General features: G+C 38.4%; 1 protein-coding gene across 2 annotated transcripts in view; it reads left to right on the top strand.

Moving 5' to 3' along the window:
* The first annotated feature begins 1,661 nt into the window (after positions 1–1,661).
* The window catches only part of LOC135086963 (uncharacterized), a 29,516-nt gene continuing 8,169 nt past the window's right edge, over positions 1,662–23,008 (top strand). The window contains exons 1-5 of one of the 2 annotated variants that reach the window (XM_063981809.1): positions 1,662–1,790; positions 4,664–4,787; positions 6,323–6,491; positions 7,799–8,079; positions 12,547–12,707. In XM_063981809.1, coding sequence (XP_063837879.1) covers positions 4,671–4,787; positions 6,323–6,491; positions 7,799–8,079; positions 12,547–12,707 — 728 coding nt within the window. In that variant the 5' untranslated portion in view covers positions 1,662–1,790; positions 4,664–4,670. Of the gene's footprint in view, positions 1,791–2,024; positions 2,325–4,663; positions 4,788–6,322; positions 6,492–7,798; positions 8,080–12,546; positions 12,708–23,008 lie in introns of those variants that run through there. The other variant, XM_063981810.1, reaches the window with a different exon arrangement.

The raw sequence follows: 23,008 nt of genomic DNA on the forward strand, positions 1-23,008 counted from the left end.
TTTCAAAATACCTTCGCTTCGGCGTTTTTTTGTAGTTACTTTTCCTCGTGAAAGAGTTTTTTTATCGACAAAAAATCAAACATTATTTGCCCACAGTGTTCTATACACAAAGTACCATCATTAACGTACTATCATTACGTTTGTGATACAAGCATAATTAACAACTCTTAGTATATAATTTTTTTGCTGTGTGCCATATTGTGCGTGTCATGAATGATGATGATGAGCCAAACTTTAACTCTTATCATTAGCTTAGAGCATTTTACATTCTACGTGAATTCTAGTCGTCCAGTTCTCTATAAACCTTAGTCAAACACTTTGGTCAAAATGAGTGGCATCCGGGCTGTTTCGTTGCTTAAATAAAGGCCCCTGACCAACACGCTTCTTCGTTTATTCTTTGACTCTCATTACTAAATCATGAAGCGTGAAGTGAAATAATTTTCCATTGCAAATAATCTGGTGGAAAATTGTAGCGTTTCTTTAACCGATATAAGTTGTGGTGGGAATAGCGCGGCGCCGACTACCTACACAGAACAAATCATCACGCCATTAATTAAGTCATTTAAAAACAATAGTTAGTAACTTATTACTTTACTTATCCCATAAATGAATAAATAATAATTATATCCTACTTGGTCGGGTAACTACTAGTCGTGAAAAATGGTGGTCCTCGTGAGTTTTAGTCATTGTTACATTTTAGAATGTCATTTTTTTTATTTCATATTCATAAAATGACAAGCAAAGCAGGGTGAAGAACTTGTATCATAGTAAAAGCTAGTCAATTTTCTGGAAAAAACCATAGCCTGTACTGAACAATGGGAAATTATTTCCCACTTTTAATTAAATTTTGCATGCTATCCCAACTATCCCAACTATCCCAACTATATCCCAACTATCCCAACTATCCCAACTATCCCAACTATCCCAACTATCCCAACTATCCCAACTATCCCAATTATCCCAACTATCCCAACTTCCCAACTAATATTATAAATGCGAAAGTAACTCTGTCTGTCTGTCTGTCTGTTACGCTTTCCCGCTTAAACCTCGCAACCGATTTTGATGAAATTTGGCATAGAGATAGTTTGAGTCCCGGGAAAGAACATAGGATAGTTTTTATCCCGGTTTTTGAAACAGGGACGCGCGCGATAAAGTTTTTCTGTGACAGACAAAATTCCACGCGGGCGAAGCCGCGGGCGGAAAGCTAGTTATGAATAAAGAGACATTATTTCCCATACAAAATCCCCCTTCCCCCCACTTTTGGTTTACGAACCGATGTAAGTTTGTTTGTTTTTAACTCTAAATTTTTTTCCATTTGAATAAGGCTTATATTATTATCTTTCTTTTATTTTGACAATAAAATGAACCTACCAAAAACATTCGTGACGGTTTTAATTTCGAAATCGCTAAAGAGCAAGTATCATAACTACTTTTGGTATAAGTAGGTACATACAAAAAAAACCGTAGAGAAGCGATTTTCAACTCAACGTCACGACCACAACGACGTTTGTTACTTTTTGGGGCTTGGTGGTGGGGGCATTCGTAAAAAAGGGTCGGGTTTTCTGTGTTGCCAGAATATTAAAGTCGCTTATTTACACGCAGAAACTGTTCTTAACATCTATCATTGAACAAAGAGCCGGATTATTGGTTTGGATTTACGGAACGCTTACTGTCAAATCATATGACGTCACTCTCGCATCAAGTCCTTGTAAATAAAAAAGTGAATTAAAAAATTCTGAGCAAAGTAGACGTGCCGATATACAAAGTGCGTGAACTTCAATTTACTTCAGGTAATTTTCACAATTTTTGTATCAAGCTACTAGACACTGACGCTCAGTGTATTCAGAGTAAGTTTATGTTATATTGTACCTTGTAGAGTCGCATTCCTTTATGTAATGTTCAGTATCTGTGAACATAGCGAAGGTATTTCTAATCGATCGCTGAATATTTTTAGGTGTTTTTGTGATTATTTTCATTCATGGCTAGTTCGTGAGGGCTTTTTGGGTTTATGTACGTCGCATGACCTTCGCGATGAAGAAGGTCGCGGTATAGAGATGTTTATATAATTGCTAGTCGTACATGTTTTGGCCACTCGATGGTGGTGTGACCGCGGCAGTGCTCGTCGGCCCCTTGTTTACAGTGTCTCGTGATATTCAACACGCCGTGTTACAGTGTTATCACAATTTTCAGTACACACTATTTTTAGACCATTGAATTACATACAAGGTGGACTTTAGCTTTCATGTGGGCGATTGCTAGTTTTAACGAGTGTTTTTACGTGAAAAAGTTTTAACCTCGCCTTATTGTTATTGGTGAGACAAAAGGTAACTCAAGAATTGATAATAAACTACATTTGGTAGGTTAATTCATTTAAAAAATCCTTTTAAAATCATTGGTCTTTTTTTTGAAAACATTATTAATCTAGGTAGAGAACAACTACGTACCTAGGCCTATTTCCTAAATATTTATTATATTGATATTGGCAATAACATAATTTGGTTAATTTATAAGGAAAATGGAAGTTTTTATGTGATCAAATGGGAACAAACAAAGAGGAAATCCAACTCTAACAAAGAAGATTTTATTCAATTGTTTCTCTTTATCAATGTAAAGAGGAACTATGTTTTCTTTGTACAAATACCTAACAAATGCTATTCCTTTATTGTTCTGTTATTTTGCCAATTGTTTTGGAATTCAGATTATTGTATGAAAGATTTTTTGATTCTAGCTTCAGAAATATCAATGATACTGTAAAATCTAGTTACTTGTAACTCTTTCATGAACAATTTGTCTATTTCCTCAAAATAATAACGTAAAAAAATAATTGTTAATAACATTTACATTGTTATCAGTGCACAAGTCCTGATAGCACTCTATTAATGAGCCAAGTGCTCTACACTCAGTATTCCACTTAAAAACACATTTGTTTTCATCAAGTTGATTGGCTCAGTATTCTGTTTCATTCTGTAGCACATCATCAGAAGATTGTACAGATGTCAGGCCATTAAGCTAAATGAGTAGAGTAATACCCCCGCCATATTTCTGCTTAAATATAGTTTTTTTTAATTAGGAATATATAATTTAAATTGTCAAATAAGTATTTATTTATTAAAATCTTTATTACAAATAAATTGAAGTAAAGGCGAACTTTATGCCGTTTGTATGTATCTACCAGTTAACCTTTGGGCCATGATAAGGCTAATAAAAGTAAAATATGAGCTAGAGTGAACTCAAATAGCAAGATGTCTAGAAAATTGTCATTGAATTGTTTCAATGAAGTTCAGAGGTGCAAATACTCCTACTGGACTCTCCATTCTCTACAATGAACCTTATTTATAAGTATTCCTTAAAGTTCCAATTCCAGAATTAGGAAGACACTCATAATTCAAGTCAATTAAAAGGTTTCTTGTATGTTGGATCTAATTTTGATCTTACATCCACTTCTGGACAAAGGCCTCCCCCAAGGATTTCCACAAAGACCAGTCCTGCGCCTCTCGCATCCAGGCACATCCCGCGACCTTCACCAGATCATCGGTCCACATAGTAGGAGGCCTGCCTACGCTACGTCTTCCGGCTCGTGATCGCCACTCAAGAACTTTTCTGCTCCTCTACGAGCTATGTGCCCCGCCCACTTGATTTTAGCGATTCTGCGGGCATTTTTCATTAATATTTTTCAATTTCACATCTTACAAAGACATAAAAACGTTTGTGTGGTACCAATACTACTGTATGCAATTTATTTGTGTATTGTTTATGAACAATTAATAGTTGCTCGTCCAACAGATAAGTTAATTATTTTCCCATCTTGCCAGGGGTCGTTTACCATGTCGGTGATAACAATCAACCCGATAACTTATCTTTACGACTTTTATGTACTGAGAATGTACTGCTGTCGGCTTAATATAGAATGATAGGTCAATATAAATAACTCCAATCGTGGTAGTGATAAACACGGCTTTTTCGGGTAATTTAAAATAGTGAGTGAGACTAGGTGTAGTAGTGATACACATAATACGATAAAACTATACCATCCGAGGCCCGTGGCAAATTCTGTGCACGGGGCCCATGGCGTATCTTAGGTCTTGGGATTAGGGTCTTGGGCCGGGGCTCCCTCGGGTCGGGGGCCCGTGGCATTCTGTCAGCCCTGCCACCCTATAGTTACGCCACTGGAGCTAGTTCTACCACCCTGTGTGGGAGAAAATGCGACAGACTAAATTCGCATATCATCTTACATCGTGTGCCTACGAAAGGGATTCATTTTAAGAACGTTCGCATTTAAAATGCATACGGATCCTTCGATAACAATGCTATAAATGAGAAATTTGCAAAAGTAACTCTGCCAATCTGATAAGTTTTCATTTAAAAGAAGAAATCAACTGAAAATAACTACTAACTTTTACAAGTCCCAGTTAATACCATTGCTTCAGTTCAAAACAATGAGGGCCAAAGAGCAGCTTCTTCTTGTCGTGTCGACAACAAACACTGGGCTGACAGTTGACACTAGCCCAAAACTTCGCTAAAATAGTGGCGTTGTCAGTAGCATTAGCATTCATTATTTTTCTGCGTGCAGTTGTTTGGGCACGGGCCACACTTTTAAAAGAGCATCTGCGCAAGAAACTCACTCAATATTGAGTAAGAAACGTTGGTCTGTCTTTTGTTGCAGAGTCAAGATGAGCAAGCTGTGCAGGCAAGTGTCGATAGAGTCGCCGGGGCCGACGCTCAAGGAGTGCGTCTTCAGCTTTGATGTCCCGGTCCCCGACGTGCCCATGTATGGCGCCAGGATCAGGGTAAGTGAAGGCCATAGAGATATAGAGAGATGCCGACTAATGCGCTGAGTTCGAAACTCAGTGTCGCATTAGAAATTCACACACACAGAGTAATCAAAATATGTGCTCATTATCCACTGCGGTATCAGCACTCAACGTTCGAATAATATTTAGTACTACGCAAGCAATGTAAACTGTGTACACTATCATTGCTTTCACGAGCAATGTGTACTGTTTTTGGGCATATTGCTGCGTCACCGGCCCGCCCCCTTGTCACATCTCCCTTTAGTTTCTGTGATCTGTGGTGAAGGCATTTTCAGCACCAAATCGAATCAAGTCTTTGTCTCGTTAATTGAAAGGAATGTAAGAGACAAAACGGTCAGTAATTACGCGTCAAGAAACTATGCCTGCGGAGTCTTTGGTGGAAACATCCGATTAGATTAAATGACATTACGTTGCTTGTTGAATTAATACAAACTCCGAAAGCAATATTGAGCTTTACTAGTTCTAAATAAGATCCTGAGATTGATTAATTTTTAACATTACATTCAGCATGGTTTTGCAACTATTCGTAATTCTTGATTGGTTACCTATTCTTCCTGGGAAACCAATGGGCTATGTGAGGCTCTATAGTCAGCGGGGCTACTTCGAAAAACGTTATCCGAAAATTCGAACGTTGCCATCCCTGTCATGCAAAGAGAAATGCCAGCATGAGCGACGGTGACAGATAGACCTGAAACTACGTAAACGGCTTTTGGGAGTAGCCCTCCAGGTATCTGCTCGCGCTTAGTGAGACAAGTCGAGAATGTCACATGTGTACCACCCAGCAACGGCCGCGAATTCGCAATGAGCTATCTAGGGACTCTCACGAATAATCTCACTCCTTACATAGAACAGCACCATAGCAATAGTATTGAGAAGCTTATGGCTATTATGATACAACTAGCGGCCTCCCGCGACTTTTTACCCCCTTCGTATTCGCTAAGAAAGGATTTTCGTACTCCACCCAGTTTCGTAAAATCCTTTCTTAGCGGATGCCTACGTCATAGCATCTATCTGCATGCCGAATTTCAGCCCGATCCATCCAGTGGTTTGGGCTGTGCGTTGATAGATCACTATGTCAGTCAGTCAGTCAGTCACCTTTGAGTTATTATATTTAGAAGATCTCCTTGACTCCTTGGACAAACTCTCGAACTGATACACAAATATTTGTCCTTAGCGAGATACCTAGCAGCTGGTGTTTTAGTCACGCGAGAATAGTATCTAAGGCCGTATGCCGTATACAGAAAGAAAGCTGGAAACTTATAAGCGCTTACCGGCGCTTGTCAGCGCTGGTCCGTTCGTTCACAAAGGAAGCAAGTTGAATGGCATTTTATATGGCAGCGTCCAGAGCTGACCAGCGCGTGTTGAAACTTGTCGGCGCCGTTCAGTGCTTATCGGCGCGCGTTCATACATTTTCCTGCGTGAGTTACCAGCGCTGTCAAGCGCCGGTAAACGCTTATAAGTTTCCAGCTTTCTTTCTGTATACGGCCTTATGTTCACAACTTAAAACTCAGGTGGTGTACGCCGGCGCCTGCTACCGCGCCAACAGGACCCGCTCTGCGTCTGTGTGCAGCACATCTTCCATCTCATCCGTCGGCAGCCTGTCGGGCGAGATGGAGAGCTTCGGCATTCACGTGGCCACTCCTGCGCACATCGGCTTACGCGATGGCGCGCTGTTCCCCGGTGAGTTTGAAGAATTTTAAAGGTCAGGTCCAGGGTTTGAAAGGATAATTTTATCAATGATAATTTGCAACATTCGCAATCAGAAATGAAACAATATGACAAAATGTGTCTTATACTGTTGATAATTATCTGATAATTATCATGAAGCGTAATTATCTTGATAATTTCGAACCCTGGTCAAAGTAAACGCAGCCCGCATCATGCACGAACAACATTGTCGGTCTCTATACATTTTGTATTGATGCATGCAATCTGATCTGACAGTGCTCATGCAAAGAACGCGAATTGTAACGTGCGGATTGCGTTCATTTGACCTGACCGCAGACCTCAGAACGCATCCAGTGTGATGCTTTAATCGTGGTTTCCAAAATCCGATTTTTGGCATATTTTAACACCAATAATTTTCACTATTGTTCTTATGACGTCACTGTTTTTTTAAGTCGACTGAATGACTAGAGATTTCTTAATTAAGTAGGTAAAGATAGACATTAAATGAAAATAAACACTTTATACGTAGATTGGCTGTTATTACTTCAATGTTACATTCCTATTTTGCAATTAATTGTAACTATAAGTGGTGTCAATATCTCTATTGACCCACATTTATTGCTGCCCACTTTAGATTTTGTATGGAATTTGTGTGCAGTGACGTAACTTTGCGCTGACGTATTGAAAAGTCAAATGAATGCACAGCGAACTGCTCTATTACACTTACAGCGAACATTCGCCATGCGAGTTTTGTTTGCGAACATTGGTATCGCGAACGTTGGTTATGTATGTTTTCTTTTATACTGGACTAGCTTTTGCCCGCGTGGATTTTAAGGCGATTAGAGTCCTCAATGACCTTGGGCGTTTGACGCGGATTGAGGACTCTAATCGCCTTAAGCTTCAACCACACCAACGCGATCAAAGGCCAATGACAGGTCGTGCGACCCATGACAGTACACACGACCTGTCATTTCCCTATGATCGCGCCGGCGATGGCGATCTGCACGCGTTGGTGTGAATGAAGCATTAGGCAATCGCGCGTGTCCCACTAGCAAAAACTGGAACACTAAGGCCCAGAAAAGACGGTGAAACGCAATTGCAACGAAACTGCAACTTTCTGATGATTCTTATGAATGAAACTGAAACTGAAAGTTTTCCAAACTGGTCGCGTCATGTGTGGTCTCTCAACGGATGCTATGACAGAAACTTAGATGCAACTCAAAAGTAACTAGCAGTTGCAGTTTCGTCGCAGTTGCGTTTCACCGTCTGTTCTGGGCCTAATCGTTTTTCCCTGTACTAACCATCAGTAATGTTCTCAGGATACGAAGTGGCTGGCGTGGTGGACGCTATTGGCAAGGCGGCGGACTGTCCCGCCGGCATGAAGGAAGGCTCCAGGATAGTGCTGTACCCTTACGAGGGCGTCCCGCACGGCTATGCGGACTACATCGTGGTGCCCGACTTCAAGTGTCTCGTCCCGGTGCCGGACATCTTGCCTCTAAGCGTGGCGGCCATGTTACCCACTGGAGCTCTGCTCGCGATGAATACTGTTTACACTGCTGGTGAATGCCTGAAGAGGGTCTTGGAGGGACCCAACCATAAGGTAAAATTGCTATTGTAGTATCGAAGTTGTTTAATTACTTGCCTTCTTTTATCTTGTAGGTTGTAAACGCTGAGGTGATAATTATAATTCAGACAGATGCAGCTTCGTTCGTTACAGCCAATGGACGTCCGTAAAGTAGCCGTTATAGATCGTTTCATCCACGAAGACGCGCCCCGCCATTCTTCCGATAATGTTTGAGTGTTATCGGTACACGCTAAATCATCCATGAGTGCACACGCACACTACAATAGTGTCGCGTGGTGGTTCTCATTTGCGAGGTACTATCATGAGCGTAAAGTTATTTAATCATCATCATCATTTCAGCCATAGGACGTCCACTGCTGGACATAGGCATCCCCCAATAATTTCCATGTCCACCTTTATGATGTCGTCGGTCCACCTTGTGGGTGGGTGGACGTCCAACGATGCATTTTCCGGTACGCGGCCTCCATTCCAGAACCTTTCTGCCCCATCGGCCGTCTGTTCTGCGTGCTATGTGCCCTGCCCATTGCCACTTCAGCTTGCTAATCCGTCGGGCTATGTCAGCGACTTTAGTTCGTTTACGGATCTCCTTATTTCTGATTCGATCTCGTAAAGAAACACCGTAACTCGTAACGTTATTTAATCTGCATTGTATTAAAAAATATTTATGGTACATTTTTTTCATTACATGTTTATATTTTTTTAGTTTTTTCATAATAAAGTTTTTTTCCGTAGGTGTAGGTACCTATAACCAAGTTATTTATAAAATGGGTTTTCAAATGGTTGGAAAATTTTCCATTACAAGTCAATATTTTTTATGCAAATGCTAAATGTATTTTTATTTGTTTCTTTTTAAGTTGAAATGATACCTAAATCATAAGATCAAAGTTATTTTAGACTCTGCCACAGTTATTATAAAAATTCGTGTCCATTTTCATCGTTGGAAAATGTTCCATTGCTATCAATATTTTATGCAAATCCTCTATTTGTTTTATTAACCATCAAATTAGTATTTTTATTTTAGTTTGAATGGCTAATAAATTATGAATACCTAATGCTACACACGTTTTATCCGCATGTCAGTAAATGCGTTGTTGCGAATAAAATGTAAACATTACGTGGGCATAAGTTATCATAAGTTGAGTTATTTGGTATACCTAATATTTATAAAGACTTATTTTATTAAATATTTGTATTGTGAGCCCGTCCCGATCTGTCCCATCAGGGAGTTTGTTCAAGCTGAAACTTAGCTCTTATAAATAGTAAGGCCAAAAGTAAATACATATATGAATATAGGCCCAGCATAGTTAAGGCTTGGTATTTCTGCTAAAGTAGGTATTTCGCGCTGTCAAAATCTGCGCGCGTAATACTTCGCCGAAGACAGCGCGCCAAAGAGCTCTCGCGGCTACACAGTATAGAAATACGCAGTTTAGAAATACGCAGTTGGTTAGGTTAGGTTGACTTCCTTCCGTTCAAGCGTCACACTCACAGCACTTTCTAATACAAATCATATCCAAGTGATACAAATTAAAACAACTTTCAAAATTTTTGGGAATATATTTTAGAATCGAATAAATATAGAATATAACTGCCAAAGTAAACACGGTTCAAAGAGGCGTGGCGTCACCCGACCTTCCGGAAGTTCCGCGCCGGCTAAAAGAATTCCAAGATTACGTCACCCGACCTATCGGTAGATCCTCGGGAGCTTGAGCGATTGGAAAAACATTTTATGATCAGTTACTCGTAGTAGCGATTATTTAGAGCTTGGATAATAAATTATAGTTGTTGCAATTCACAAAGCTTTGCATGTGGTTAATTACATTAATCAGTACACGCATCAATGTTGTTCAATCTTTTTGTTTATTAACACTAAAATTGCATACATATTTGTTTGTATTGGTCTGGGTGTTTTCTTTCCATAATTTATGTATAACGTATGTACCGGGCTCTGTATCGAAAATCACTATGAGCAATGAGCATCACACACTGTTACCTGGAGTGCATTACCGCAGCAAATTTTTTATAAATGTTGTGCTTTAGAGAGTCGAGAGTATAGCAGATAATTAGTCCATCGTGAGCAGAAATTTGTCCACTAATAGCAAAATTCGTTCAAATTATAGTTTTAAAGTTATTGGCTAGAAGATTATTTTATCTTGCAGCTTAGACCTTTAGCTACAGACCTTATACAGTATTTTTGAAACATTCTTACGCATGGTGGAGGAAGGGACGCTCGAGAGCAGTGGTTCTTAACCGTTGGTCCGCGGACCACTGGTGGTCCCTGGAGGCATTCCAAGTGGTCCACGATGTGCACTTGCACACCTTGGTCAAAACCACTTTTAACTAATTTTTGCAGTCAAACTGGTTTTGACCGATTATGAGGTGGTCCCTGACAAGACAGAAATTTGGTAAAATGGTAAGAACCACTGCTCTAGAGACTCAAAACTACAAGGATACACATGAACTCCAGTTTTAAATCCGTTGATATCTGCTGCATCTGCCATGTTTTTGGCTATAAGATTCTTCTATCTTACGGCTTAGACCTTTAGCTACAGACCTTAGACAGTATTTTTGTGAAAATTCTTACGCATGGTGGAGGAAGGGACGCTCTAGACACTCAAGTCTACAAGGAGTCACATCAACTCCAGTTTTAAATCCGTTGACATCTGCTGCATCTGCCATATTTTTGGGTAGAAGATTCTTCCATCTTGCAGCGTAGACCTTTAGCTACAGACCTTAGACAGTATTTTTTTGAAAATTCTTACGCATGGTGGAGGAAGGGACGCTCTAGACACTCAAGTCTACAAGGAGTCACATGAACTCCAGTTTTAAATCCGTTGACATCTGCTGCATCTGCCATCTTTTTGGCTAGAAGATTCTTCTATCTTGCAGCTTAGACCTTTAGCTACAGACCTTAGACAGTATTTTTGAAACATTCTTACGCATGGTGGAGGAAGGGACGCTCTAGAGACTTAAGTCTACAAGGAGTCATATGAACTCCAGTTTTAAATCCGTTGACATCTGCTACATCTGCCATCTTTTTGGCTAGAAGATTCTTCTATCTTACAGCTTAGACCTTTAGCTACAGACCTTAGACAGTATTTTTATTATTTATTTGTGTCAGTGTGCTCTTCTAAAGAGTGTAAGACGATTGTATGTAGGTACTATTAAATGTAATTTTAACTCATTGGTTTTGTCTCATATTTGAGGAATGTACTATGTATGTATCATGAGTAGAGTCTTCGTTTAAAAGGATGCGATCGATTTAAATTTCAATAGGTAGACAAAATTGATAATTCTTAATTATCAAAAATTTAAGCTTTCTCCAGTAACACTGATATTATTATACTGTGACTCATCAAAGTCATCATTGACAAAAATATTGACAAATCGCGAACTGTCACGGCCAAAAAACTGACACGCGTCCGTCCTCCGTAAGCGCTACCGCGCGACTGATTGAGATTGTCCAAGCCGTCATCGACGATTTTTTCCACATTTTTTAACATTGTAACTAAATAAGACGCAATATAAAAATTTCATCCGTTAAAAGCCCTCAAGTTATTTCTGAACTTTAGTTTAGTAAAAGATTTAGAACCTCAAATCGCTTATTTTAAAAATAAAACCATAAATAGAAAACGAATAGAGGTAACTTTGGGAATATATTCTATCGAGTCAACTTCATCAAATCGTGTTTCCATCCGTTAATAGCCCTAGAAAATATCCTCAACTATGCCCAATAAAAATCTTAGCCTTTAATTTTACTGTTTAGTACCTCAAAAATGAAAAATGAAAACCTCATTTTCGCCATTTTCTCTGCTACCCGGCCTTAATTTGCTGAACAATGACACTTTTTTAAAGTTCTTGAATCTATGGTTGAGGCTTTCCATTGATTTAATTATTCAGATCAATCACGGAAAAAATCTAAGACTAAGAAAGGGTTAATCTAGTTGTGAGCCTGGTTTTGTGTTAGAGACTTTAGTATAATACCAATTTGCGTATTCATAACTCTCTCGTATTCACAAACGATACTTGCTTAAGTGAAGCAGCAAATCGAACGCACAGCGTTGAATAGAGCACTGTGATTGGTTCGTGTGTCACCCTGTGCGTGTACGCGCACTGTGAGACCTCATAGTAATGTTTGTGAATAGTGATGTAATGTTAGAGACGCCCTCTCTCTTTCTCTTGAGACTTAGGCCCAGAACAGACGGTGAAACGCAACTGCAACGAAACTGCAACTGCTAGTTACTTTTGAGTTGCATCTAAGTTTCTGCAATAGCGTCTGTTGAGAGACCACACATGACGCGACCAGTTTGAAACTTTCAGTTTCATTCATCAGAATCATCACAAAGTTGCAGTTTCGTTGCAGTTGCGTTTCACCGTCTGTTCTGGGCCTTACTGATTGATCGATTCGTGTGTTCGATTACCTAAACAATTTAACGGTCATGTTTACGATGTCGATTGATAGAGCGTTTTCTCTTTCTCTCCTAGGATAAGGCCACAATCCTGATAGTTGGCACCGGTGGGCTTGCGTTGTGGGCCTTGAGGGTGGCCACCAACTACTTCAAGCACAGCCCCCTGCACGAGAAGATTAGTATCACCGTGGCTACTCTGAAAGACGAGGGGTTCATCTTGGCGCGGGAGTGCGATGAGTGAGTCCCAGCAGTCTTTCCTTCAAACTAGAGGCGTAAAGCCCAGAAAAACGGTGAAACGCAACTGCAACGAAACTGCAACTGCTAGTTACTTTTGAGTTGCATCTAAGTTTCTGCCATAGCGTCCGTTGAGAGACCACACATGACGCGACCAGTTTGAAACTTTCAGTTTCATTCATCAGAATCATCAGAAAGGTGCAGTTTTGTTGCAGTTGCGTTTCACCGTCTGTTCTGGGCCTAATGGCGCAAGTACACTATGCGGGAAATTGTCCGAGACTGTAGTGTGAACACCATCTCGGTTACTTTCTCCTTGCCCCAACCGTGCGTCACCCATACTTCGGTGAGCGATCTAGCGCTTCGTCTCGGTCAATTTTCCGCAGTGTACTTGCGCATAAGGGAGCGTTGCGTAGTGCCACTGTGCACCACTCAAGTTTTCATACAATGAGGGTTTTCGCGAATGAAAAATCCGCCAGATGGCAATACGTAGACGCGAGGTCCAAATGCTGCATGATTGGTTATTTTTGACATGACATTGACAGATATGTCAAAATCCACCAATCACGCAGCAGTCAGACCCCACATCCACGTCCCGCCATCTAGCGGATCTTTCATTCGCGAAAACCCTCATTTCAAAAAGCGCAATTTCATATCGATATCGATAGATCGAACTGTCACAGTGACAGGACTTCATTGGATTAGAACAGGCGCAATAAACAAAAAACAACATTACAGTATTGCGATGTATTTTAATTGCGTTGTTTATCTTCCGAAGGACTAAAAACAAAAACGAGTTTCGCATTCGACCTTCAACGGGTTTATTGCTCTTTATTATTCGTGTACCTTTTATCGTTCGGTTTAATGTAGAATTTTACGCTGTCATCTAGAAGCTACTCCGTCGTATCTGGTAGGTACTAACGTGTTAAGGACTTGCGGTCAGGTCAAAGTGAACGCAGCCCGCATTTTATACAGGGTGGAATTTTGTAATGCCACCTGGAGGGAAAGTACTCTTAAGGGTTCTTACACACGAACAGCAATTTGCTGTCGACGCATGTAACTGCAGTCGACGTCAGAAGGCGACGGCTAGCTGTCGACATGCCGCCGCCGTGCTGTCGACGCGTTCGCGGCTGCCGCCGGCAGGTGGCGACAGCTAGCCGCCTCCGCCATTTTGAAGGTCAACTGTCAGTAGTCCAGGAGCTTACACGCACACCTAATGAGTTCCGAACAAATTGATTCGGAATTGCTGAAAAATTGCTGTCAAAAACAATGAAATAATATGGAACTCGAATTTAGAAGGCTACCATAATAAAACATTAAAAAATAGAGCATGGGCGTCGGTGTGTGTAGTCTCGTTCTCTATTCAATAACATTAAACCCACAATGACCGGTTCTTTCTCTTTCGTCGACGACGACGGAGTAAAAGCAACAACAGTGTTTCTTCAATGAAATCCATTTTCATTCAACTGGCTCCTATACAAAGACGTATCCTATAATAAGACCGATACGGTCGTCGCAGCAAGCTGTCGACACGTCGACGGCAGACGTCGACGTATCGACAGCTTGCTGCGGGCACGTCGACAGCTTGCTGCGGGCACGTCGACAGCTAGCTGCCGACAAGTGACGACGACTGCGGTCGCTTTTGCTGTCCTTAAATGTGCTGCTCGTGTGTAAGAGCTCTAATATTGTAGATAGAATTTTTTTCTCAAAGAAAACATTCTATTATTTTTGGAAGATAGAAGTTCATTCAAAGATTTCCAAAAATTTGCTTGACACACCCGGGAATCGAACCAACTAAAATGTTTTAAAAATTACACCCTGTATTTTTATTACATCGATCGTTAGGGTTGAGTATAAGGATGAAATCTCTCTAACAAACTTGATAAATCAAATGAAGGGAAAACCATGAAATCTTAAATTATTTTAATTATGTTACAGAAAATTTTATGGTATGGTAAGTGAATTTTGGAAAAATCTTTGAATGCAGTTCTCTTTCTTTTCAAAAATAAAGGAATGTTTTCTTTCAGTAAAATTTTCTATCTACAGTATTAAGAGTACTTTCCCTCCAGGTGTCATTACAAAATTCCACCCTGTATGAACATAATAATATTGTCGGTCAGGGCAACGGTCAGCGGTCCGCGCAAAACAATCTGTCAGCGGTTGTGACAGGGCCGTCTGTCAGCGGTGCGACTTGCGTTCTGTGCCCGTGCGGATCGCATCGATACAAAATGTATAGAGACTGACAATGTTCACCTAAACGCTGACCGCAGAACGCATGTAGCGTGGAAAATCCTCTAGCATTAATATCGAGCAATCTAGGTAGTTTGCTATTTTCAACCGACTTCAAAAAAGGAGGAGGTTCTCAATTCGACCCGTATGTTTTTTTTTTTTTTTTTTTTTCTATGTTTGTTACGCGATAACTCCGCCAATTATGAACCGATTTGAACAAATCTTTTTTCGGCGTATAGGTAATACCTCAAGGGTGGTCCCATTTAAATTTAATAATAAAAAAAACAACCCCCAAGGGTGGAAAATTGGGGATGAACTTTTTTATACGCAATATCTCCGCCGATTATAAACCAATTTTAACGATTATTTTTTTGTTGAATAGGTATTATCAAAAGGGTGGTTTCATGCGAATTTGAAGAAAATATTTCACCCCCAAGGGTGGAAAATTGGGGATGAACTTTTTTATACGCAATATCTCCGCCGATTATGAACCAATTTTTTTGGTCTCAGTGTACTGCCTACCTTCAGTGGTAACATCAAGGTAATAATTAGTTAACTAAAAAGCAAGAAATAAGTAAAATTTTATATAAAAAAAATAAAACCGACTCCAAAAAACCTACACTAAAATGTAGAAAAATAATTACTAATTACCTACTTATTTATTAGGACGAATTATTAATATTTATGTAGGTATACCATGATTGATACTTTTGGAGTCGGTGCAGGCAAACTTTACATGTTTCATAATCTTGGCACCGACTCCAGAAGTATCAATCATGGTATACCTACATAAATATTAATAATTCGTCCTAATAAATAAGTATTTAGTAATTATTTTTCTACATTTTAGTGTAGGTTTTTTGGAGTCGGTTTTATTTTTTTTATATAAAATTTTACTTATTGTAGTTATGAAACTAGTTCAGTGATAACCAAAAAAGAAGAAACTACCAATAGCTTTAAAATATACATAACCTATATAGTAATCAGCCTGAAAGTTTTTAATAAATGAACACCCACAAAATCTCCATCTAAAACACCGCATTGCAATTGGAGTAAACCGTTAGCACGAGTTGCAAGTGCATTTCAGTAGCACTAATATAAAAAAAAACTAGTTCGGTGAGTAGCAAATGTATAATAACCTTTGCCCGCAGCTTCTCTCGCTTGAATTTCAGTCCAGTCATCCAGTATGCGTACGCGCAAACTAAATGACCTACATTGGCGTAGCAGTCATGACGTTAGTTGCCACTAAAATGTTTGAATGAAAAATTATGTTTTGTTCCACAAACCATCTAAAACAATATTTTTATGTGGCATTTCCATCCCTATACATTTATTTTATTACCAGGCGTCATGAAAAACAGTCATTTCGATAATTTGGCTGTGAAATATCGCCAGCTGCCAGTTACGTGTCCAAGGTTATTGAGTCCATCAAAGCAAATATTTGCTGTTAACTCAGGCATTTTAATTTGAAGTGTTAACTTGCTAACCGAAGCTTTTCCTACATACTTAGTGGCTAACCTCGGCCCGCGGCTTCGCTTGTGAGGATTGCTTTAATCTAGCGATCATAATTTATTATTGATTTTTTTACTATATCCTTTGAGGCATTGTCTAAATGAGAATTTATTTTGTATCCATGTCCTTCTAGGGTCCATCAATATTACCGTAAAATTGGTGTGAGCTTGTGCAAACGTAAAAGACATACTACAGAAATATGTTTCGCTATTATATTATATTTTTAGTAAATGCACACCAACGTAAACAAATATGAGACAAAATATAGCCTACTAGCGGCCGCCCGCGACTTCGTACGCGTGGATCCCGTTTTACCCCCTTCATCTATCTTACGCGGTTTAGATTTTTTCATACAAATGTTTTTTCCCGCTAACTCCCGTTCCCGTGGGAATTTTACAATATCCTGTTGTAACTAAGCTTTAAGTTTACTAAGGTACCTGCATGCCAAATTTCAAGCGTCTAACTTAAGCGGTTTAGATTTTTCATACAAAAAGATTTTCCCGCTAATTCCCGTTCACGTGGGAATTTCGGGAATTCCTTTCTTAGTGCACCTCTACGGTACCTAAGCTACGTCCCTTCCAAATTTCAAGTGCCTATGTTTAGCCGTTTAGGCTGTGCGTTGATATGTCACTCAGTCAGTCAGTTTCTCCTTTTATATTTATTATTATATATTTAGTAGATTCGTGTGGCTTGAACCCGCAAGCAAGATAATGTCCCTATCGTTGCACTCTAGAAACGGCTGATAGGTATGTGAGCCTATTTTTAAGTTTGTTTTATCATAGCAGTCTATTTGTATACAGATACTAGCTTTCCGCCCGCGGCTTCGCCCGCGTGGAATTTTGTCTGTCACAGAAAAACTTTATCGCGCGCGTCCCTGTTTCAAAAACCGGGATAAAAACTATCCTATGTTCTTTCCCGGGACTCAAACTATCTCTATGCCAAATTTCATCAAAATCGGTTGCGAGGTTTAAGGCGATTAGAGTCCTCAATGACCTTGGGCGTTTGACCTTCACGCCGCGCGAAACACCCGCGCACCCCGCACGAAAACTCCGATTTGACACCGATCAAAATTACACGGGCATAGGTAGATACAGAATAGAAGCTCTTTTTTCATGACATTACTGCCTATTATTTTAAACTTGAATTGATGAACCTTAATGTCGGTGTCATTTAACTCTGGCGTAAAGGTATTTATAGCCTGACCAGGAACATAAAAACCCTCGCCATGTTGCGGAAAACTAATGGTACTAATTTCTTTTAATGGCAACAGTAACTGAAAACTTCATTGGCATGTCACCTTGCATGTCAGTCTATTGTTGTCAAAGTGTAAACAAACTTTATTTTAAATGTGTGCAATTGATTTTATGAATTAAATTGCTAAAATATTTTTATAGTCGTGAAAGAAAAGTGGTTCACGATGTGTTAATGTATTTGTCGAAGAGAAATACTAAGGGTTCGGACAATATTTTCATTGAATAATGTTTCCGACAAAGGTTGTCAAATTGACTGACATGTTTATCGTATAGTACAGTCCACTATGAAAATTAGCTGTAGTCTGTTTCAACTACCTATTTTAAAGTTTTTTGTCACTTTCTAAGTTTTGAATTTTATGGAATTGGGAAAGAAGTATCGAGTTTGAAGCGTTCATGAGCAGACATTGCAGTTAGGGTATGCAAAACCGAAAGTTAATCAAAAACCGATTTTTTTTTCGGTTTCCAAGAAAAAAAACCGGTTTTCGGTTTTTAATCGGTTATTATCGTTCTATTTTATTTTTTTTCAATCAACTCGTAGTTACATACAGCGATTTGTTACGTCCTGTCCGTTTTGTGTTAGATTACATTATTTAATTTTAAGAGAGGGTTATAACAGTTTTGATAAATTTAGCTTATTCATTAGGCATTATAGGCACATAATACATAATGAATAAGCTAAATTTAACTCAAGGGATGGTAGTTTATCTCCATTGCAATTGTACGTAATAATTGTCAACGAATGCGTTTTTAAAATTCATTACTCTGTCGGTTTAGTATTTTGTTAATTACCACCATGTACCTACGTAATGTACATCAAAAATGTATTTGTTTACAATTACGATTGATATAAGAAATATCTTAAATTAAAAAGTAGAATAAAATGTAAAAAGCTTTATTTGTGAACGTTAGGTGGTATTTCTGTCAAATATACACTAAGTACCTATTACAGTGATAAGCTTCTGCAGATATCGCAAATAAATGAGATTCAATGTTCAAAACAATTCAGAAATAAAAACTGTTCAATTCACTCACACATAGGTTAATTATTCACTGCAATAATCACCAACTATCTGAATCGCGGGGTGGGTCATGTCAGGTGGCGGCAGTGGTCTCGAACGTCAATGAGCCAAATCGGTAGAGTTGCCAACTAAAAATCGGTACATATGTACCTAAAATCGGTATATGAAAAAAAATACAATTTTCAATCAAATTGCTATATTTACCAAAAAAAGTTCACTTATTATTGTAATATAACACCATAAAAATCAACTTATAACATAAAAAGAGAAGGTTTAACATAAAAAATAGCGTAGAGATTTGATTGGGCACAAAAAACGGAGATCTTACAAATTAAATTATTTATCATAATGTTTCGGATCGTACCAATATTCTTTGGCCATAGCCGCAGTCATTTTTAAATTAATTTCTAAGTCATAACAATTAGCATCCATGAAAAGTCGTTTTGAATGCGGTTATGCGGAAGTAGGTTAGTGATTGACTCAGTAGACAGCCTATTTCTCTGTTTTGTTTTCATTCATTCTTGCTGTAAGGTAATTCCCCGTAACATTAAACGTAAATAAAAAGGGTTGCCAGCACAATTTTGTGAAATCGGTAGAAAAATCATTGCATTTCGGTATTTCGGTAAAACGGAGTCCATTTCGGTAGAAATACCGAAAAATCGGTAGGTTCGAGACCACTGGCGGGCGCGGGCGGTATGAGCACAGTATATATATTTATCTACTGTGGTATGAGTCTTAATAAAAATTATCGGGAATTCCCCGTTCAAAGGTAAACGACGGAGTAACCAAGTGACAATGTTGCCAAGTTATAAATTGTAAAATAACCAAATATTCGTCAAATATCAAAATACCCAGGTTATCCCAACTATAATATTATAAATGCGAAAGTAACTCTGTCTGTCTGTCTGTCTGTCTGTCTGTCTGTTACGCTTTCCCGCTTAAACCTCGCAACCGATTTTGATGAAATTTGGCATAGAGATAGTTTGAGTCCCGGGAAAGAACATAGGATAGTTTTTATCCCGGTTTTTGAAACAGGGACGCGCGCGATAAAGTTTTTCTGTGACAGACAAAATTCCACGCGGGCGAAGCCGCGGGCGGAAAGCTAGTATTATAATAAAATGATATTGCTTATTTATGGAATTTGTTACCTGTATACAGAGTTACAGACAGAAAAACCGATTTAAATCCGGGTTTCGATTTTTAAAACCGGTTTTAGAATTCGTCGAAAAAGGGCGGTTTTTCCGATTTTTCGGTTTCCGATTAACCGGTTTTGCATTCCCTAATTGCAGTTGAATATTCAAGTTCTGAATTTGATTATTGATGAATAATAAAATAAATCCTAATAGCTCGATTGATGGTTTCATTTAATTTATTTAAACCAGGTTACCTTTAATAATATTTTTCGTTCATTTATGAAAATATCAAATTAGCCCGTAATCCTGAATCCTGATACATAAATTTAGACTATTATTTTAACACATGTACGACTGTACTCAGTGTTGCACTATCAAATGCAATTGAAGCGCCTCTATGCCAGGGTTTTTATGTTCCTGGTCAGGCTATAATAAAAATAACACAATCCATGAACATTTTGTACGGGATATTTTTTTTATATTTTTTCGTAAATTTTCTAATGTTTTTGTCGGTTCAGCCGTTCTCGAAATTTGAACATGTATTATGTAGGTAACTTCGGGTGGAATCTTGCAAGCTGAATTTGTTAGACCAACTTCCTGACTCGACGACAACTGTAGGTATTGGAACACATAGTAGTATTGTCTATGGTTTAAAAAAGCAAATGTTTCTTCTTTTGTCTATTGTCATTCTCTTTGTGTCACTTATGAAGAATAAACTGAAAATGTGTTTAATCTCGTCTTTTTATTAGAAATCCTTCAACAACTGATTGAGTTAAAATTTTGGATATACATGTAATTCGTATGACAATGCAATATTGTGATGACATGGAGTCGATCTGATGATAGAGCTGGAATGCCAGTGACCCCATAGCAACTCCGGGATTAAACGATTCCATCGAGTTTAGGCTCGTTTGATTTGTATTTATTTATTTATATAAATATAAGTAAGTAATATTATGTAAGTAAGCTACTGTCCAGCAGTGGACGTCATTTGGCTGAAAAGAAGAAGAAGAAGAAGCTACTTTAAAAATCACGAGTACCTACCTACTTCAATTCTTAAAGGCAAACAGGGTCTGATGATGGAGCTGGAATGTGGCCGTAGGAATAGGCTAGTTTCTTAAAAAAACACTTTTAGTCCGTCAATTACACTATCAAAAAATATTGGATACGGGATATTTTTATTTGTCAACAAACAAGTAATTACGAAGTTATTATGCGATGAAATTCCGCGTGACGTCACAAATCGCAACAATTTTAAGCACGCCTTAACGTCATGCATGGGCCTCTTCTGAACTTTGGCGCGTTTTATCTCTTTAAATTTTCATAAGTTTAAAAAAGTGAAAAATACATTTAAAGTATTTTTTTGGTAAGTTGACCGACGGACTAATTCAAACTCTTGCTTTACCCAGGAAACATCCCTATTCTTCGAAATTATTACGAGCTACATAATGAAAAATCTTTGCTACTACGCCGCAGCAAATTCCGCATCATAAATAAAAAAAAAATTAAAAGAAAAACCTTTTTTTTCAAACAAGTTTTTGTATGCTAATAATTTTAGTTTCATGATATGCTCCCAAAATTCATCATCTTATAAGAGGATTTCAGTTTTTATCGACGAAACTTTTTAATTATTATAGCCTATAGGTACGTTTCATGGTTAGGTAATTTAGGGAAGTTTATTTGCACTTAACATGAAAAATATGGTATCAATGTACTGTGTACCTATGCACCTTCAGTGGCAACAACAAGGTCTATTGATAGTCTACTAAAGGCATGAAATAAATTAATTTTCACCAAAAATTAAAAACAACTCCTAAACGAATCACCAAAAGGTAGGCTGTCACCGACTCCGAAAATATCAATCATGATATACGGGCATTTGTAATCAGTATCCACATTTTTTAATAAGCTCTATAGAACAATTTATCAATACCACTTTATCTTATTTTTTTTAACTGTGGTATTTTCGCGAAGCCTAAGTATGAAAAATATAAATTGTTTTCTTCACGTAAATCGATTAAGTTACTGATTCTGACTCGCTCCTAATTTGGATACTGATTGCAAAGGCCTAGTAAATAAATAACGGAATATATTTTCAACTTTTACTTATCTAGTGCCGTTATTTTTTGGAGTCGATTTTTTTACACTAATAGATTCTATTTAGGTAGATAATAGCGTCCGAGCATGCCTTAATTCAATCGTATCGTCTGACTGAACGTGCTCTATGAACAACTCTGACATAAAAACTATTGTCAAACAAAGACTAGGTTGCACCATCTTATTTTAAATTTGACAAAGGTCAAAAATCTGTCAAACTCCATACAAAAAAACACCGGTTATCGCCAAAGCTACGGTCAAAGTTAGGTCACGTCAGGTGGTGCAACTCAGCCAAAGAAAAAATTCATTTTGATCGCTAATGTCAGTTTGCAGCGAGTGACACAACCTCCCCGCCTGAAGGCCAGCGGCCGACTGCCGCCCGCACCCCGCGAAGGCCCCCTCAACAGCAAAACGTTCGGAATTTATCAAAAGTAAAATTTATGAATGAAAGTAATGTTCGATTGAAAAACGCAACGTGTCATTTAAAGATTAAAGAATTCCTAATCTATTCGTGCAAAAATCTTTTAAATTAACATAGCCGTTTTGGAGGAGTAGGGAATTGAAGTAAAAAATCGATGTCCCGTATTTATTTTTTTAATCCAAAACAAAGAGACGTAGCGAAAATTCAAACGTCACAAATGTAGTCCTTGAACTGTTGTATAACATATATTTTTTTCAACTATTTCTGTCCAGCAGTAAAAGAGGAGTAGGCTTTACAAAATGCCCATTTGACGCGGATTGAGGACTCTAATCGCCTTAAGCGGGAAAGCGTAACAGACAGACAGACAGACAGATAGACAGAGTTACTTTCGCATTTATAATATTAGTTGGGATATTAGTTGGGATTAGTTGGGATTGATAAAACGATGTAGCAAAAAGGTCTTTGTTTCCCAATATTTCTTAAAATAGGTAACAAATATTGTTTACGGTTGCAATATTTCATTTTTGCTGATTAAAAATTCAAAGTCTAAGGCTGAGTTGCACCACCTAACTTTAACGGTAACTATGACGATAACCGGTGCTTTTTGTATGGAGTTTGACAGATTTTTGACGTTTGTCAAAGT

This window comes from Ostrinia nubilalis, chromosome Z (assembly GCF_963855985.1).
Source record: "Ostrinia nubilalis chromosome Z, ilOstNubi1.1, whole genome shotgun sequence".
In the NCBI taxonomy this organism is placed as follows: domain Eukaryota; kingdom Metazoa; phylum Arthropoda; class Insecta; order Lepidoptera; family Crambidae; genus Ostrinia; species Ostrinia nubilalis.